The 19,250-nt window shown below is 52.2% G+C and overlaps 7 protein-coding genes across 7 annotated transcripts; 4 read left to right on the top strand and 3 right to left on the bottom strand.

Annotated features, from left to right (window-relative positions):
• Positions 1–68: 68 nt before the first annotated feature.
• On the bottom strand, positions 69–1,721 carry PODANS_1_5440 (uncharacterized protein; the record flags this gene model as incomplete). Its single annotated transcript, XM_001912714.1, has 1 exon — positions 69–1,721. One exon carries the CDS (start codon positions 1,719–1,721, stop codon positions 69–71), a length of 1,653 nt encoding a protein of 550 aa, XP_001912749.1.
• Positions 1,722–4,399: 2,678 nt separating this feature from the next.
• Positions 4,400–5,803, bottom strand: PODANS_1_5430 (uncharacterized protein; the record flags this gene model as incomplete). Its single annotated transcript, XM_001912713.1, has 1 exon — positions 4,400–5,803. One exon carries the CDS (start codon positions 5,801–5,803, stop codon positions 4,400–4,402), a length of 1,404 nt encoding a protein of 467 aa, XP_001912748.1.
• A 565-nt stretch (positions 5,804–6,368) lies between these two features.
• Positions 6,369–8,032, bottom strand: PODANS_1_5420 (uncharacterized protein; the record flags this gene model as incomplete). Its single annotated transcript, XM_001912712.1, has 3 exons — positions 6,369–7,264; positions 7,318–7,535; positions 7,596–8,032. The coding sequence occupies 3 exons, from the start codon at positions 8,030–8,032 to the stop codon at positions 6,369–6,371; spliced, it is 1,551 nt and encodes a 516-aa protein (XP_001912747.1).
• Positions 8,033–8,388: 356 nt separating this feature from the next.
• PODANS_1_5410 (uncharacterized protein) lies at positions 8,389–8,844 on the top strand (the record flags this gene model as incomplete). The annotated part of the gene is made up of 1 exon (XM_001912711.1): positions 8,389–8,844. The coding sequence occupies one exon, from the start codon at positions 8,389–8,391 to the stop codon at positions 8,842–8,844; it is 456 nt and encodes a 151-aa protein (XP_001912746.1).
• A 1,365-nt stretch (positions 8,845–10,209) lies between these two features.
• Positions 10,210–11,904, top strand: PODANS_1_5400 (uncharacterized protein; the record flags this gene model as incomplete). The annotated part of the gene is made up of 2 exons (XM_001912710.1): positions 10,210–10,349; positions 10,413–11,904. 2 exons carry the CDS (start codon positions 10,210–10,212, stop codon positions 11,902–11,904), a joined length of 1,632 nt encoding a protein of 543 aa, XP_001912745.1.
• A 754-nt stretch (positions 11,905–12,658) lies between these two features.
• PODANS_1_5390 (uncharacterized protein) lies at positions 12,659–13,676 on the top strand (the record flags this gene model as incomplete). Its single annotated transcript, XM_001912709.1, has 2 exons — positions 12,659–12,688; positions 12,747–13,676. The coding sequence occupies 2 exons, from the start codon at positions 12,659–12,661 to the stop codon at positions 13,674–13,676; spliced, it is 960 nt and encodes a 319-aa protein (XP_001912744.1).
• A 2,347-nt stretch (positions 13,677–16,023) lies between these two features.
• Positions 16,024–17,289, top strand: PODANS_1_5380 (uncharacterized protein; the record flags this gene model as incomplete). The annotated part of the gene is made up of 1 exon (XM_001912708.1): positions 16,024–17,289. The coding sequence occupies one exon, from the start codon at positions 16,024–16,026 to the stop codon at positions 17,287–17,289; it is 1,266 nt and encodes a 421-aa protein (XP_001912743.1).
• Positions 17,290–19,250: the final 1,961 nt, after the last annotated feature.

The following is a 19,250-nucleotide window of genomic DNA, read 5'->3' as shown; positions in this document are numbered from 1 at the left end:
TCCCACTCTTCGGAACCCCAACCGAGCCGTCTTTTTTTTTCTTACCCCATCATACATTACCTCGGATCTCAAGCCGAAAACACCTTGTTCCCGTCGTACCACGTCTCTGTAATCTTGGACTGCATCAGCTTCTCATTTTCCCACTCCATGTCCACGACGACAAAGTCAGCTTTGTGACCCTTCTTCAACGAGCCTATTCTGTGGTCGTCAAAGCAACTGTAGGCTGCCCCTTCCGTAGCCGCGGCGACAGACTCGCACAGTCCGAGGGCAAAATGAGGGTTGACGGCTGTTTCGAGCTCCGGCTCGCGGTATGATTTGCGGGTGGTGGCCACATAGACGTTTCCAAGCGGGGCGTGAGGTGCGGTAGGGGCGTCGCTTCCCAGAGCGAGGGGCGCGCCGTGGTCGGCGAATTCGCGGTAGGCAAAGGCTCTACCGCAGCGGTGCTGGCCGAGGAGTTTGGGCCAGGCTTTGAGGATGGCTGGGTCGGCGTGGACGGGCTGGATGGAGGCTGTGATGCGGTTTTGGCCCAGGCGGGCGGCGTCTTCTGCGCTGGCGAGCTCGATGTGCTCTACTCGGGGGCGGTTGTCTGGGTTGGCGTGGGCGGAGAGGATGTCGACTACCATCTTGATGGTTGCGTCGCCGATGGCGTGGAGGGCGATTTGGAGGCCGGCGGCGTTGGCGCGTTTGACGACTGGTTCGAGCTGGGCGTGGGTCCAGAGGGGGACTTCGAAGTGGGAGTTGTGCTCGTAGGGCTGGGAGAGGCCGGCGGTGCAGGCGTCGATGATGCCGTCGCAGATTACCTTGATGCCGACGATGCGGCAGTCGGGGGCGGTGGAGGCGTTGAACTGGGAGGCGAGCTCGATGGCGCGGTCGACTTGGGCGAGGGTTTCGGCTTCGGTTGGGAGGGGCTTGACGAGCCAGTAGCAGGCGAGGCGGATGGGGATGGAGCCGTCGGTTGCGATGAGGGCTTGGATGGCTTCCCAGGCGCCTTCGTCCATGGCCATGTCGATCATGCCGGTGTAGCCTGCTTCGTGGTAGGCTGTGACGGCGGAGCGGATGGCGGCTGTACGCTCTTCCATGGAGGCTACGCTGGCGAGATAGGGCCAAACGTAAGTGATGTTGGCTGCTTCGGCGAAGACGCCGGTGAGCTTGCCGTTGGAGTTCCTTTTGATGACGCCGCCTGGGACGTCGGCCCAGTTTTCTGCGCCGAGTTCTTTGATGCCGGCTGTGTTGCACCAGGTTGAGTGAAGGTCTTTGGAGTCGATGAGGATGGGACGGTTGAGCTCGTCGAGGTCGTCCAGGTCAGCGGCTGTGGCTCCGTTGGGAAGTTGAATGTGCATGTATCCTCTGCATAAGATGCGAGGCATGTCTGGGTTGGCGGCAGCATATTCTCTGATGGTTGAACGGATTTCTTCGAGGTCTTTGCATCTCACCAGGTCAAGCTTGTTGAGAGCTTGACCAAGGAGCATGAGATGAAGATGCCCATCAACGAATCCAGGGAGAACGGTTTTTCCTTGGAGGTCATGGGTGGTTACTGATCTGGAGGCAAGAGCCGTGCTGATGACCTCATCTGAAGATGAGCCGACATGTTCAATCTTGTCACCACGGACGAGCATGCAGTCGGCAAATGTTGGGGACCGGGTGAGACCGGCGTTGGTGCCGGGGTTTACTCCGGAGAGAAAAATGCGGCCATTGGTGAAGAGGGTTGCTTGAGCGGACATTATGGCGACCAGGCGAATTGTTTTGAATTGTATTGGGTGGCTCAGACCCTTCTGGTGATATCCTCAAGCGGTGTGTCTATGCAGTCGACGGTTGAGTGATATTGGTCGGGCACCTGGTATCCGGGGTATAAACCCCATTATTACCTGGGAGTGGTCTCCGATAACTGGGGTATGCAAGTCTCAGTTCACTAGTGAAAGATGATCGTGGCCCCAGATTGTCTCAGAGGGGTGATATAAGAGGTCAACTCAAGTTTCGGGTGGGGAGTGGCGAGAGCGGGGCTTCAGGCAGGGCCAAGCAAGACGGGGTGGCTGTCTGGAAGTGGTTCCCAGTGGTTCCGAAGTTCGGAAGGCAACGCCACGTTTGAGATCAAAACCATGATGTTCTAACCAGTCCCTATAGGAAGAACAAATGTCAACGCTGTGATCAATTCAAGGTTGACGTACCATACATGTCCCCTTGAGCACCTAGCCAACCATTTGAGTCCACGCACGTGCACAGCTGCAAAACTAAACTAGTTCATCATTCAGCGCTTTTTCAGGAAGAATTTGTGGCTTATTGGGTGGCAACACTGTTAACTGTTAGGTAAATGAAATTGATGAAAAGGGAAGAAGGTTGTTGACAGTGAATTGTGAGCATTCATATCCTCTGGATTTCACGATCATTTTCCTTTGATAATACCGACCTTGACATTGCACCACATCCAGTTTCGGCGTTCAACCCCATACTCGGGTTGTAAACTTGGAAAATGGACGTCTTTGGACTTCCATACACAGACTGGCTAACGTTCGCATCTGATGCTGATGCAAGAGAAGTGGGATGTCTAGAAATTGTGTCCTTTGAGGTGTGTTTGATCCGAAGCATTGGTTAAAGCGCAGGGCAATAATCATTGATTCTTTCCTCAGTCACTCCCAACAAAAGTCAAAGACTACTATACTCTCAACACGGACTCAGACGACTTTGGATAATGGTTGAGAGCAGAAGGACGATTCGTCCCTGAGGATGAACTTGAGAACCCGCCTACAGGAATCCTGCGACTGATTTATGGCTCCTGGGCTGTGGAATCAGCCTGGGCAGTACCCTTCACAAGAGAGCGGTGGATGGAGATGATGCAGACAATGGAACTGCCAAAATCGTATGTCAGGGATCTTACGAGCAAAGGATCAACAGTTCTATCTGTTACTACTGAAGATCTTGGCACCAACGCCTCAGCATTAGATGAGAAGCAGATTCTCTGAGAGGGTATTATTGACTACCGTGCAAGTGTTGATAAAAGAACCATTGCAGGCTTGACACTCAACTGGAATACCTCCCCCAAATGCTGGATTTCCATGGCGCTTAGCTATAATCCATCTCTCCGCTTGACACAGCGATTATATGTCGCCGATCGGGTTGAATCAGAACATATGTCTGTGCCGGTTAACGTCGTACACTGCAAGGACCATATCAAGGATCCTACTTCTACCTTTGCTAATCTACTAGTGGGCTCTGCTGGACATCAAAAGCCAAGTGAATGTAATACGAAAGAACCTTCAGTTTGTCAACGAAACTCTAGCGGTCATGGATAAGAAGGTGGCTCTTCAAGAGGCAGATCTTCTTCAGGATGCTGGGAATGAAATCGAAGAACGAGACAAATTCTTTTCTGGGCTGCATATGACGCCTACTACGCAACATCGATACTTGCGAAACAGGAGTTTTACAATGTTCCAGCCCCTTCACGGTTCGATCATTGCAGCCATCAGCAAGATTCAGCATCATTGTCAACGATTTGGAGTCGAGCAAGAGCCAGAGATCTATGATGGCAGCCGAAGCAGGCGGTTTCTGGAGCTTGCATCTGTGCGCAGTCGGAGTTTGTTTCATCAGCACGAACACATGATACAGATGTGCATTTGAATTTGCAAGTGGTACGTTCAAAAATGGTTACAGTGTCATTCATCATAATGTGGCGCAATACTATGTAGTCTTTTTAAACAGCTGTATAACCTCATGCAACAAGAAATCGCTCGCGAGACATGACGGGACTCTTCAGCAATGAAAAGCATTGCTCTTCTGACCATGGTTTTTCTGCCAGCCACGGCTATTGCGGTAGATATTCCTGCCCTCTGCTACCTGTCTTACCTCACTGGTATTTGCTGACTTTCTACACAGACGGTCATGGCACCTTTCACGAAGATATCCGACGAGGACAGGCTACAGCTGACAGCCCATTTCTGGGTATTATGGGCTGTGGCTGGCCCAGTCACACTGCTAGTTCTCGCAGTATGGGACCTTTGGACACAGCGAGCTGAAGTGAACGCGACGATGAACGAGAATCTTCAGAAACTGGAGAAAACGGAGATCATGACCAAGCTTCGCTCACAAAAGATGGAGGTGGGGAGGGCATTTCGAGAGAGGCTTGAGAGACTGAAGGGAATGGAAATGTGGAGGAAGCGCAACAGAAGTACACCGGGGGATGTGGAGCCCACCGGAGCGGTGGCAGCGACTGCAGGGTATGAAGACGGCAAGCAAGAGTCTTGAAGACGTAGGCACATCTTCTGTTCTTGGATATCATTCAGCGTTGAGCTTCTTAGATAGCATCTTGCCGTATTTACCCATGAGTTTTCTCCCCTATTGTACATGACTCTATTAAGCACCATCATCGGTATTGTTGCATTGATTCCTGTAAGCCTAGTTATACGAACTACAGACTTTCACTACTAAAAGACGACACCTCCCAGTCCTGATCACGAATCATCACCGGTCTGCCATCTCTCCCTCCACTGTGCGCAATCTCCTTTGGCCTGACAGGCAGCCCTCCCGATACAGTACTGTTCCACTTATTCCAACTCTCGTCAGCAGCTTCTTGCAACCTGCTGTTGAATCTGCTCTCAAACTCCTTCCCCAACTTCAAAAACCTGATGGCATTTCTCCCCAGAATCCACGCCTTCTCCTCCCACTTCAAGAACTGATCCACACTCTCATCCTCAACAATCATCTTTCCTGCCATGGGCACCTCACCCAGCGGAAAAGGGTAGTCACTCCCAAGTAAAACCCTCCCCTTCCCACCTGGCCCCAACTTTGCAAGTATAAACCCCAACAAATCAGGATCATGCGTCAAAGAATCAAGATATACCCCTCCCTCCTCCTCACCTCCTTTCCCCCTAAAATAATCCTTCGGTGAAACCCCCGGCGAGTCCATAGCAACCAAGTCCGACCTACAACCATACCCCTTCTGCACCCTCCCCATCAAAGCAGGAAAAGCCCCACCCGCATGAGCAAAGCAAACCCTCAACCTCGGATACCGCCCCAACAACCCCGAGCACGTAACCGCCAACATGGCCAACGCCGTCTCAGAAGGCATACCAACAAGCCAACTCCCCCAGTATTTCCCCCACCGGGCCTTATTCTCCCTCGGCAGGGAATACCCCAAAGGGTGCACAAAAACAGGCACATCCAACTCCTCGCACTCCTTCCAGAACTCCTCTAGCCGCTCATCATCTAGCATCATGTTCTCCGTGATCGAAGTCCCGATTTGGATCCCCTTCATCCCCTTCATTCCTTTTATCCGTCTCAGCTCTTCCACTGCGGAGGTGGTATCCTGCAATGGCACAGTCCCCAACCCGGCGAACCGTTCAGGGTACCGCCGGCATATCTCCGCGATGTGATCATTCAACGCCCTGGCCAGAACAACCGCTGGCTCTAGCGGGGCGTCGTAGCAGAAGAGAACTGGGACGGTGGAGAGGACTTGGACGTCTACGCCTACGGCGTCCATCTCCTTGATGCGGACGGCGGGGTCGTAGCAGTTTGCTTGGACGCGGCGGAAGAAGTTTGGGCCGACAAACATGTCGATCTCCCCGGGCTTGGCGTCGGGGGAGGAGACGGGGCGGAAGGAGGGCCATTGGTAGGTACTGTCTGATGGTGGGGTGAGGGAGGAGAGGTCTGGGAGGGATGGGGGCATGATGTGGGTGTGCATGTCTATTCTGAAGAGCTTCGAGGCCGGGCGGATTGTTGGCGTTGTTGGGGTGATTGGGGTGTCTGGGGAGGAGGACATGGAGGGGGAGGAGGAGCTGGAGCAGCAGTTGTAGTCTTGGATTGGTGGTGCCATGATGATTATGCTTGGTGGTGATACTTGATGGTATTGATGCTGGCGATCGTGATGTGGATATAAGTGACGATATGAAGGTTGTCAAAACATCGAGGAAGCGTTTCCCAACCTAGAATAAGATGGGAATCGTAAAACTATATTGTGCTATATCAATGATCAATGAGAAACCTGCAAGTATATCAACGTGATGTCATGTTCCACCCCAAATCCAATCACGTTCACACACATGCAGCACCAGGCACAGGCTTGCAATTGTTTGTTTGTGGTGGTCGAAAATGCGGATGTCGGATGACGGATGGCGGAACGGATACGGCGCTGATTGGTCAATTGCCCAAGTCCGTCCTGTGCCCGGGAGAGATACCCGCGACAAGCCGACTGCGCTAATGCCGGCGAGCTTTGTTGCGGTAAACCGGTGAACTCTGAGCCTGTAGATCCAGGAAAACGCTTGGTCGTATCGATAGTCGCTTAGCATCCAGCTGACCATTGTGGAAGGTCCAAAGTCCAGCCGCTTTTCAGCTATCATCGTGGGCGCCACGTGCCCTGCGGCCATGGTGTTGATAGGGTCCTAGTAGGCGGGCAGATGCAGTGTTCTCACAACGGTGAACACGTCTCTGGAATGCTCGCCTCCTTCTCTTCCTGTTCCGCTGTTCTTCATTCCGCCGAAAGGAGTTCCAAGCTCTCGGACCAACCAGCAGTTGACCCAGACCAAACCAGCTTCGAGCTGCTCTCCCACACGTCTCATCCTTGCTCCGTCAGTCGTTAGTAGAATGGCTGCCAGTCCATATTCGCTATCATTCGCAAGCTGGATTGCCTCCTGTTCATTGTCAAAAGGAGTAATGGTCACCACGGGGCCGAATATCTCATCAATCTGAATCGCCGAATTCTTGGCCACATCCGTCAAGATAGTCGGTTCGATCCAGTATCCCTGGGCCTCATCCTCGTTCAAAGTTGGCGGAGCACCCCCAAGATGAAATGTCGCCTTTTGTTCCGCAGCCAACTCGAGATATCCCCTGATCTTGTCGCAATGCTGCAAGCTGGCAACCGCCCCGACAGTCTGCTTCAGCACGTATTTCTCCCTGACATAAGCCGTAAAGTCGCGGACAAAGTCGTTGTAAACAGACTTTTCAACATAAATCCGCGAGCCACAGAGGCAAATTTCTCCCTGGTTCTCAAAGGCAGCCATGGCAGCAACCCGGATGGTACGTTCGCGCACTGAAGGCACCATCGAGTCTGCAAAGACCAAAGTCGGGTTCTTGCCGCCCAGCTCGAGGGAAAGATGCTTCCCTATCTGATGCGCAGTAAGGCGGCGGATAGCAATGCCGGTCTGAGTGCCTCCAGTGAATGATACGCCGTTGATCAACGGCGATGCCACCAGGGCGGCACCGGTTGTTGCTCCGTCGCCAAAGATGATATTGATGACTCCAGGTGGGACTCCGGCTTTTTGGAAGATATCACCCAGCACTGTAGCAGTTGTTAGCACAGCATATAAGTGGCGATTCAACGAATGAACTCACAGAAGGCCGTCATGCTCGTCACCTCGCTTGGCTTCGCAACAGCCGTACACCCAAAGGCGAGACAAGGTGCAATCTTCCAGGTGAGCAGATACAACGGCATGTTCCATGGTGAGATCAGGGCAAATACGCCGGCTGGTGAGCGATGTTCATAGGTAAGAGCAACTCCATCCACCATCCGCGCGGCTGTTTGCTCGTGGAGGATAAAGGTCGAAAAATATCTGCCCTCTTTATCAGCCACCAAGAGAAAGAATACCGCCTAGCTTTTTTTGATCTCTTACGAGAAGTTGGATATGGCCCTATCAACCTCTACCCTAGCTCTATCCAGTGTCTTTCCCTGGTCGATGCTTTCCCAGATCGCAAAGACTTCTCTGTTTTGCTGGAGCAGTTCGCTCACTTTCCAGAGAATGGCCGATCTCTCTGCACGGGCTGTTTTGCTCCATGATGGAAAAGCCGCCTTGGCGGCTTTGATGGCCGCCTCAACGGCATGGGGTTGAGTACACGGAAGCGTGTAGATGGGACGACCAGTCTTTGGCTCGAACGAGGTGATGTGTTGCGAGGAGCTGGTCAAGGAGTCATGAGGAGCAATGTATTGGCCTCCAACAAAGTTCTGAAGTGAGAAGGGGCTGCTTGTGGAGTTTATAAGTGAGCTTGCCTCGTCGAGCGTAACGCAGTTCCACAGCTCACTCAACCGTCTGTCTGAGGTCGAGGACGACATATTTGTCGATACAAGAGCAACACTTCAAAACACTTTTAGCGATGGCACAACAAAGATTGGATTATCCAGGGGTAGAAATAGGACAATATGGTGCTCTGGTGAATATGTCACATGTATTGAGACAAGATTCAAGGCCAGTGATGTAGAGCAGCAGTAGTGTCGGCAAATCGCGGGTCGGGACGGAAGGCGGGTCAGGTAGGTCAAAACGGGATCCGGCGCTTGGCGCTTATCGAACGGGACCTCAGTGAGGGGCCGGAGGGGTTCTTGGCTTCGGTATAACAACGTCCGGTGTCAAGTATCACCAACTGGGCCTCAACTACCATATCCTGTCGACAAAAGACTACATCAAACGCAAAATGGCATCACCAAACGGAACAGGCTATTTGCTGCCAGCGACTGGAGCCCAGGGGCTGGCCAACTATCCTCATGCCCGCACCATCCCAAGCACGGCGCGAACAATATTCGTATCGGGTACCTCGAGTCGACGCGGGGACGGCACCTACGAAGGTTGCGAAACTCAGGCCGACGGAACACACATTTTGGACTGCGGGGCACAGACAGCAGCTGTTCTGAGGAACATCGAAACCATCATTCGCGGGGCCACGGACGGGAAATGTGGTCTTGAAAGTGTTGTGGACGCGACTGTCTTCTTGACGGATATTCGAAGCGATTACGCCGCCATGAACGCCGAGTGGAACAAAGTTTGGCCAGACCGCACCAAAGCACCAGCTCGGACTTGCGTTCAGGTTGCTGCGCTGCCCAACGAGAGGCTCAATGTTGAGATCAAGTGTCAAGCGGTCGTGTCGGAGTGAAGGGGAGGTTGGGGCATGGTCCAGATGGAAAGATGAAAAACTTCTTTGGACCACGAGATGTGGTGAGGATGTGAGGTGGTCTGCAAAATTAATTGGGGGTTTGCAAGGGTTGGACTTGGCGGGAAGGGCGACCTTCCGTTTTCCGACAGTTATCAGTTGATCAAGCATCCCTCGCTGTACGGAGTATTTTTGTCAACTGGACTTTCGGCAGTGTCAAATCAGCAAAAAACTAATAGTTTTGATGGTATCGATGCGAATTGATGATCTGGGGATATATCTTTTGCTGGACTAGATCTTCAAATGCATATCAACGCTGGGTGTTGGAAGACATTCCGTTCTCATGTGATGTCACAATTCTGAGCACACATCGGCTCCTGAGCAGGGTGCCTCACCTACACCTAACACTTCCTGTTTGTATTACCTAACCTTACCAAAAGGGATTCACACCTAGGTACCTTAGGGTGTTTCTAAAGGCATTTCTAACTTGATCCATTCACCGATTCTCAAAATCTTGGAGAACCTTCAACAGCCGTTGATGGCGAAAGCCACACGCGAGCACATCCTCTAGCGTGCCTTTTATCGCCTCTTCTTACCGCCACCGTCCGACTGGATCACGTACTCCTGGGTCGAATTCCAAACGCGATACCTCTTTTCTTACCGATGCCATGGCAAACGGGTAGCTACGGTGGAAGACAGTGAGCGGATCGGAAGGTCACAGTGTTGACGTTACACGACGTGTAGTGGGGCAGGGAAACCTCAGATCGGCACTCACACGGTTCTAGCGTTCAATCCCACCATTGTCAACTCGAGGGCCTTCCAATTAGGAAGGTCGGATCAGCAGTCAGCGACATGGCCAATCACCCCGAAAAGAGAACACACAAAATCCCAGACATGCTACGGTTGGAATTCCTTGCCATGGTTGCAATCTCCTATCAGGTTTCTCACCACCCCTCCTCATCCGCTTCCCCGGACGTTGCCCCGGCACTGACCCCAACCTTCGGTGACGTCCTTCCTCCGCGCGAGCCTGACTTAAGGCATTGGGTGCGCTACCTACTGTGTTCCAATCAATGGCATGTTTTTGACATCTACCTCACATTTGATCAACACCATACCCCATCCGCTCTTCCTGACCCAAACCCTCGGGTCTCATCGGTTGGCAACAAACGTGCAGGTGGCACAAAGGTTAAAAGGGTCTACATACGACCTTCAACCGCGCCAGGTCAAAACTTATCTCCATAGATCTGGACAGCCTTCATGTGCCTATCTACGCCTGTCCAAGTCTCGTGAGCAGTCGTCTTTGTTCGAGGCCATCCAACCTTCTCCCCGTCGACAACTCGACTTCCAGGCTGGGAGGATACACCAAAAATGAAGTCGGAGCACGAAGGGTCGGTTGAAAGCGGCAGTGGCCCCGAGCTGCTAGATGGGCTTGTCTCGCTCGACAAGGACTCACAACTTCAACGTGGGTTGAAAAGTAGACACATTCAGTTTTTGGCACTGGGTGGCGCGTAAGTATTGCCCAAATCTCCCTCTCTTCATCATGAATTACTGGCAGCTCACACGGACAACAGCATCGGAACAGGCCTTTTTGTTGGCTCTGGTGGAATTCTCGCGCTTGTCGGTCCACTGCCATTATGGCTGGGTTACCTGTCACAGATGTTTGTTGTGTGGTGTGTGATGAACGCCATTGCTGAAATGACTACCTATCTTCCGATGAGAGGAATCACGCTACCATATTTCACGAACCGGTATGTCGATAGCAGTTTGGCTTTTGCGGCCGGCTGGAACTATTGGTATGCGTATGCCATTCTGGTGGCAGCGGAAGCTTCAGCGGGAGCTATCCTGCTGGATTACTGGGACACTCCCGTTCATGCTGCTGTTTGGATCACGATCATCTTGATTGTCTGCCTGGCCCTCAACATCATTGCCGTTGAGGTTTTTGGCGAGGCCGAGTTTTGGTTTGCCAGCATCAAGCTGATCACCATCCTGGGTTTGATCATTACGGGAATTGTCATCATGGCCGGCGGAGCGCCCAACAGGGAAGCGATTGGGTTCGGGACTTGGAATGATCCTGGTGCCATCAAACCATATGTGGCAACGGGAAGTTGGGGCAACTTTTTGGCATACTGGACGGCATTTGTCAGAGCTGGGTTCAGTTTCATCACCTCCCCTGAGCTTATCGGTCTCGCGGCTGGTGAAACTGTTGCTCCTCGGCGGAACATTCCCAAGGCTGCTCGCCGCTTCTTGTACCGTCTGGCTATCTTCTACGGTGTCAGCAGTTTGATTCTCGGCTGTCTCGTCCGATCCGATCACCCGCGCCTTTTGTCCCCTGAGTCGAACGCCAACGCCTCTCCCTGGGTCATCGGTATTCAGGAAGCAGGCATTGGTGGCCTTAACCACGTCATCAATGCCGCCATTCTCACCTCTGCGTGGTCAGCCGGTAATGCCTTTCTTTACTCTGGATCACGTATCCTGTACTCCTTGGCGGCAACCGGCCAAGCACCACATATTTTCACCAGGACTACACGCAGAGGTGTTCCTTACGCCGCCGTCCTCGGGACGTGGTCGCTCGGGCTTCTGGCCTACCTCAACGTCTCCGAAAACGGCGCCACAGTATTCACCTGGTTCATGAACATCTCCACCATCTCCGGTTTCATCGCTTGGATCGTGGTTCTCATCACCTATCTCCGCTTCCGCTCGGCTCTGAAATTCCAGGGTCTACTAGACACACTGCCATTTAAAACGATCGGGCAGCCATACCTCTCTTGGTTTGTGCTGGTTCTCATATCGCTTCTTACCCTCACCAACGGATTTCAAGTGTTTGCCATCAAGGCAGCTGACGGGGGGTTCGACTACAAGAACTTTTTGGCGGCGTACATCACTATTCCGGCATTTTTGTTGTTATATGTGGGACACAAGATTGTGTACAGGACGCCCTTGGCGAAGCCATTGGCTGATATCGATGTGGTGACGGGCAAGAAGGAAATGGACGAGTGGTGTGAGGGCGATGTTAAGCCTGTGCCGAAGAACTGGTTGCAAAGGGTTTGGTTCTGGATTGCGTAGATGGATGTCTAAGATACCTTGGTTGGATATCCAGTAAATCAGTGTTTACCTTTGAATCATTCCACAATTAAATTGAACCTATCACCATGGTCGTCGGCGCCATCCGTGATGATACGGCAAACCCTAACCCCCACCTTGGCAGGGTTGAGGTCTTGGCCCTTCCATGTGGCTCCCTCCTCGGCATCTATTCCCGCATCTCACTGCCCCAATTTCCAGTTCTTTGCATGAGATGTTGGCGGGAACGAATTAAAATGCTCCGATATCTGTCGTGTCACAGTGGATGAGCGTCAGTCGGTGGAAGGGCGCCTTGGGCTCAGTTCACCCCACTAATTGGCCGCTCCAAGCATCTACGCAAACAAAGGATCAGGCCATGATCCCTCCCAACAACACTCCACGCAATCCACTCTTTCATTCCTCAGCTCACTGCAGGGACCAAGCTGTCGGAACCCAATATTGCCGTTTAGCTTATAAGCCTCCTGAAACCTCTTGACAGCTTTTGGAGCATCATCAACATCCTCTGTATCATCGACAGGCCTCAGAATCAACCCTCATCACTGTCCAGGACGGAAGCATCAAGTCTTGGCATTTGCAACCCACAACCACAACCCCTCTTTCGCTTCCAACGTTCCCCACGAGTGACGACCCGATCAGCCCCAACACTCTCCTCTTCACACACACACACACACACACACAACACATTCAGCAACAGCAGTTACTAGACAGCACGTGGCACGCCACCTACACAACCGCCAAAATGCCTGCCTCCAATGCAGCCAACGTTAGAGTCCGTCTCCTTATCTCTGCTCATATCAAGGCCTTTTCAGAACTGACCAAGAGAACAGTCCATCAAGATCGTGATTGTCGGTGCCGGCTCCGTCGGTGTTACTACCGCCTATGCCCTCCTCCTATCAGGGCTCGCAGCCGAGATCGTTCTCATCGACATCGACACGAACCGCGCCCTGGGTGAGGCCATTGACATGAGCCACGCCGCCCACTATGCCCAGGCCCGTGTTCGTGTAGGTGACTCTTACGACGACTGCGCGGGAGCCACAGCCGTCATCGTCACAGCCGGCGTCAATCAAAAGCCAGGTCAGACCAGAATGGACCTTGTCAAGACCAACTACGGGTTGTTCAAGTCCATCATCCCCCAGATCGCCGCCGCCGCGCCAGATACGATTCTCATCATTGCGACCAACCCCGTTGATGTCCTCACACATGCCGCTCTCAAGTTGTCTGGTTTCCCGGTGGAGAGGGTGATTGGCTCCGGGACAGCCATGGACACGACCAGATTCAGACACGAGCTGGGCAAGCAGTTTGGCGTCAACCCGCGAAACGTGCACGCGGTGATTATTGGCGAGCATGGTGACAGTCAGCTGCCGGTTTGGTCCCTTGCTTCGATTGCGGGCATGAGGTTGAGGGACTATGCGGCGCAAAAGGGGATTCCGTACGACCAGGAGGTCATGGACGGTTGCTCCCAGAGGACGAAGGACGCGGCGTACGAGATTATCCAGCGCAAGGGCAAGACCAACTATGGTGTTGCTTCGGTGCTGGTCAGCATCTTGGAGCCGATCATCACTGATGGCGATGCCTTGGTGACGGTTTCGAGGGTGGGGACGTATGCTGGGGTGGATGATGTTGCGTTGAGCATGCCTTGCAAGCTGAACAGGGCGGGTGCTCACCAGGATGTGCCGCTGTTGCTGGATGAGAAGGAGAAGGAGCTGTTGAAGCAGTCGGCGGAGAGTATCAAGGAGGTGTTGAGGGCTTGCGAGTAAGGGGGTCATTTTCCCATCATGTTTTGTGTACGTTTAGCAGGCGGGTTTGGGTTCGGTTAGAGTTACTGGCAAGTGGGATCTGGTTCATTGGGTGTGGGAATGCCATCATGCCTTGATTTCATCAAATGAGAATAGATTTCAAACCTGTGTTCCGTGATTTGTTTGCCATTGACAGATTGTCTTGTTTGCTGATAGGATTTGCAGCTCTTGAGTACCTCTGCTCTGGATAGCCGTAACCATTGATTGTACCATGATAATGATCGACAGGCAAGAGATAAGGGATGGCCACGTTTCCAACTTCAAGAAGAAACAGTTGAGAACCTGCCATCCGATCTGATGACTCTGATGCATATCTGCATGGCATGTTGATCAAAGGGCGGAAGGTACATTACTTAGAAGCCACCAGGTCACCTCTTTCAATTGCCGATCAAGACACGATGTCACTCAAATTCTTCAGTTCAATAGATTCCCAATGACTCAATTCTTGCTCCACTAAGGGTGATACTACCTATTTTCTGTTCTGCAGGTCAAGATTCAAGCGGTGGTGGTGCCTGCATGCAGGTCGGAACCAGGCAGGCTCTGGCCACTAGGCACCAGTCCGATCTGCCAGTGCTTGTCCGGGTCCGAGGGGGAAATACGGAAGCAGATTGCGTGTTCTTCAGCTGGCGATTGAAGAAATGTTTTTCTTGTGACGTGTCTGAGAAATGAGGCCCGATATGGTTGACGCCTCAGGTTGTTCTTTGTTGTTTGCATCACTTTTCAGACAGGGTGCGACCTGTTGAAGGAGGCTTTGGTGCAGTGACAATGCTTTGTGAGTTGTGAGAGGGTGGGAGAGTGAAGAGATTGATGCAGCAATCGGATGCCACCCGGCAGGATTGATTAGGTCTCACTCATTTCCCGTGAAGCTCTCATGAGGCTTTTCATGATAGCTGTGGTTTTGGTGAATGAGTGCAAGGTTTCAACAACGCAAAAGCACCTACACAAGAAATATATTATCATCACATGAAAGACTAACTTTGCGGCAGGTCTAAAACATCATGAGAATAGAAACTTCATTGTTGCACCCTCATTTTGTTACGCGCCGTCTGGAACAATTCCCCTTCCATTGGGTCCGCGTTGGTCTCAGCTCGCGCTTAGACAGTCCCCTGTAATTCAAAGAGCCGCATCTCATTCATCATCCCAATGAAGCCATCACCCCCCGCCAGTTTCTTCATGAAACTTACCGTTGGCTCTTTTGAAGGACCCTTGCGCTTGTCTGGAGTAGTGTGGTTTAGTCGCCCTCGTAGTACAGCCCTATGGGAGAAGCATCGTCCCCGTCAATGACCCCACAGAACAAAAGCGCGCGCCTCAATGCGGCTCTGCGCCAGGAAGTGGGATACGGAGTAGCTCCATGTCCCGTCATTGTGGCAGTGTTTATTTTGGGGGACAACAAGAAACTCTTTGTTGATATCGGCTCCAATCTCTCGGTACTGCAGGGTTTCACTTGTCCTCAGGCATCAATACCCAATGGAATCTTGACATGTCCATCGTGCAAATGCACTCAGAGGCTGAGCAAGTGGGGAAAACGCGGGGGGTTGAACCTGAGGACAGCACCGTTGTGCAGCCATAGCCGCCTGGCGGCCTCGGATAAGCGGCCGTTGGCCGGCTGGCAGATAAGTCCTGAATCCCTAGGGTGATAGTGGGATTTCACCTCGAGTTCTGCCTCGTGACACTGGGGAGTTCTGATTTGACGATGGTTGCCTGCGGAAAGCGCCGCTACCCCTCTTTTTCCTTATGACCTGCAGCGCAAGGATTTGGATGCCTCCACCTCTCACCCCCTCGTTCCGCCGGCTGAGCCATCACGGCGAGTTCCTGTTCTCCGCAATTGTGCATGCCGGGTCTCTCATCGGAGTGGTGGCTGTCGTGGCTGCATGATACATGCTTCCCAACATGACGTTCTCAGACGGCATTGTAACACCGTCCTCCCCCCTTGTCTTCTTTTTTGCCTCCAGGCAGACGATTCCCTCAACATTATCCATCCAGAATGGTCTTGGTATATAGGGCCTTCGGGTCCCCGCAGGTGTGGAATTATTGTCATGAGCTTGTCACATTGTCACTCTGTGTTTCTTTGTTCAGCTTTGTGTTGGCCATATCATTGGCACGGTGGTCACTGACCAACAACACATACTTACATACTTACATACATACACACACATACCAGCGGCCATATAATCCCCTGACGACCTCTCCCAACGTTGAACCTCTGTCCCTCGTCACCTTTCACTTGAACTTCCAAAGTTTCTGAGAAACACTCCAATTGTCTACGTTCTATCCATCTACAACCAGTTCACAAAGATCATCAACCACAATGCCGCACACCACGAGGTACCCCTCGCCGTCGTCGGCCTCGACAGGACGCTCACACCACAGCTCCTCTTCCACCTCATACCACTACAGCCCAGTCCAACAAACCGTCACCATCAACCGCCCAAACGTCCCCGACTTCCGCTTCTGCATGGAGCTCGGGCTCGTCCTCCGAAGCCGCACCCTCGACCACAAAGAGTCGGCCGGTCTCGAGAAAGAGCTCAGCCGGACCCTCACCAAGCAAAACATCCCCAACTCGGTCATCACCTCCCCATTAAAACAAACATCATCATCATCATCCTACGCCGTCCAGGTGTTGGACAGCCCCTCCTCCCGCGAATGGACCATCACCACCGAAGCCAGCATCCCCGACCACGCCAAAGACCACCGCTTCGGCATCAAGCTTGTGTCTCCCTTCATGAGGTTCACAGCGACCAAGCACGAGTCTTGGCTCAAAAAGATTTACACCCTCTTTCACGTCCTCGAGGCGAACTTTGAAGTCACGAGCTCCCACCAGTGCTTCACGCACATCCACATCGTCCCTGAGCGAGGGTACTGGACGTACGGGCAGCTGGAGTGCCTAGCCAAGTCTGCCCTCTATTTCGAATCCTGCCTTGACGAGCTTGTCCCGCCTTATCGGAGGAAGTCAGTCTGGGCCAAGAGCAATAGGTACAACGCCTATTTCGGCTCGGCAAAGAGCATGAGGCAGTGTTTTGACAAGTTTGACAAGGGGGGCAAGCTGGATATCAATGGGCTGGCTATGAGGATGAACTGGTGCTCTGCTAATTCTGCTACGGGGTTGTCGCTTTCGGAGGATGGGCAGGATTTCATGACGGATACGTACCGGTGGTCGTTCAAGGGGCTTGTTGCGCAGGGGGGGGACGGGTGCGGAACTGTGGCTTTTAAGCAGCCGCCGGGCAGCACGAGCGCGGAGGATGCGGTTGGGTGGGTGATGCTTGTTGGGTGTTTTGCGAGGTTGGCGTGCGTGCTTGGGGAGACCATCAGGCCGGAGGATAAGCCGTTGATTAAGAGCTTGGGGGAGTGGTTGGTTTACGAGGCTAGCTGGTGCCAGCTGCCGAGGGTGAAGATCTTGAAGGATTTGCTGAGGCAGGCTATGCCTGAGATGAGGGAAGTAGCCGGGGGAAGTAAGGGGAAGGGGAAGGATGTGGAAGCTATTACTATTGATGAGGATTTGAGGTTGAAGGCGAAGCAAGGGGAGAGGGAGTTGGTGGGGGAGAAGTACTTGAGGATGTTGAAGCATATTCACTGATCCTCTTGATTTTCTTTTCTTTCTACAGTTTTCATTGTTTTCTCGCGTTTTTTTGGGGGGGGGGTTGGATTACAATATGCATAGCGTTTGGCAAGGCACTGGACAGAGGAAAATGGGCACAAAATTGGCTACTCCTGGAAAATTGGATATCAGCCTGGGATCTGGAGGGCTAAGGAAAGGCGTTACTGAGCACTAGGGGCAACAGCTTGATACCGTGGGACACAATTGAACTTTTTGGACAATTTTACCTAACATGACCTGAATGAACTGATCGCAGTGGTGACCATAAAGTGGTGCTCGCTAACCACCACGCTCGGTGTGACCTCCCATGATCGATTTTCCAACTCCTCACCTCCGACACCGGAGACATACCACTTCGGTGTGTGTGTGTGTGTGTGTGTGTATGTGTGCTTGTGGAACAAAAGAAAATGCGTCATTGGGTGGGCAGTGAAAAATACACGTGATTGTCAGGGTACCACACATTGCGCAGTTCCAGGTACACCTTTGGGTACAATGAGATAACCTGACAATTTTCCTTGATCATGACCTTGATTACCTTACCACTACTTCTACTCCAATGAGCCACACAAACACCTACTTGCCACCGGTGTTTTGGATCTGTGCAGTAGAACGTTCAACGCATCGGTAACGTGAGACAGATGCTAATATCGCAAGAGATGTCAACCAGACAGGCAAATAGTCCATTTTACATCGGTGATGAAAGCCTGAGGACTGGAGTATGAGGCTGACTTTGCAGGCTTTGTGTACGACGACCAGGAGTTGGTCCGTTGATCTATCTGCCTTTAGAAAAATTCGGAACAATCGGCTGCGCCGTAGGTGTAATCATGCATCTCTACCTTACCTATTCTCAGCTGCCCGCACCGCTCAAATGTGCAAAAACAGGATATAGTATTATTGTTACACTTGACGGTCCCGAACTCCGACTTATATTGGCCTTGTGTCATGGTGGTGTGTGGTGTTGTCCCGATGTTCTCTGCCTTATGCAGTGGAATGATCAAATCAATGACGGGCTTTTCCGCGACACAAACATCAAGATGGAAATCTGCTTCTGGCACTTTTCAGGGCTGTCTTTGTACTCTCATGACATAGCGAGCGCATGTAGACGGGTATGTACGGAGCCGAAATGGCCTGGCTTGGGTCTTGTCTCTGATTTTCAGGCTTGTTTTGGGATTTCTTTGCTTGTTTCACAGATGATTTTGAGTGGCAGAGATTTGCTGCAGGCCGACTTGGTTTGCGTCCCCGGGGAAAACTGGCATGGTGAGGCTGTCGATGCTTATGCGATATGCATGTTGATCTGGTCCATCTTTGACAGCTGTTCAAGCAAATTCGAGAGCGGGAAAGCCGGTTGGGCTGTTGAAAGTGCTGTTTGATGTAATGTAGGTAGCTGAGTGAATGAGGCGCGATGAAAATGCCGATCTTTCATTGTCAGGCTCGATACCCGATCCGACCTTGGGAGATTGACGAGGCTTCATGATGCAAAAGTGCAGAAATATTCGGTGTAACTTGTGGAAGGGGCTAGAAGGTTAGCTGAGCCGGCTGAGTTCGGTTATTTCAATGATGACGGTGATGGTGATGTGATGATCTGGATGAAGCCACGGCTGCGCAGTTGCGTGGGCAATGGTCAAGTGTGTGCTCTGTCGGCCGACCGGTGGGCAGACAACTGGGCTGTTTAAGATGGCCGCGTGGAAGGTCTTACAAACACAAACACGAGGGAGCGTGGCGAATCTTTTGTACCTTTTCGGCTCTCCGGCTGTGGACAGCTGGGCAGAGCTGTGGGGTGTGTGTGTGTGTGCCCGTCCAATCTTTGAGCAATAAGGTGAAGGTGGGTGGTGTACCCGTGTAACCATTTCGCTGAGGTGAGTGAGATGAGTGAGATGAGGATGTGAGGAAGGATAAAATTAATCAAATCACATGGAACCATCATTGCAAAGATGCTCATT

The sequence above is a fragment of the Podospora anserina genome, chromosome 1 (assembly GCF_000226545.1).
Source record: "Podospora anserina S mat+ genomic DNA chromosome 1, supercontig 1".
Lineage (NCBI taxonomy): Eukaryota > Fungi > Ascomycota > Sordariomycetes > Sordariales > Podosporaceae > Podospora > Podospora anserina.
The sequence above is the reverse complement of the archived record's forward strand: the minus strand, read 5'-3'. Positions and strand labels throughout refer to the sequence as shown.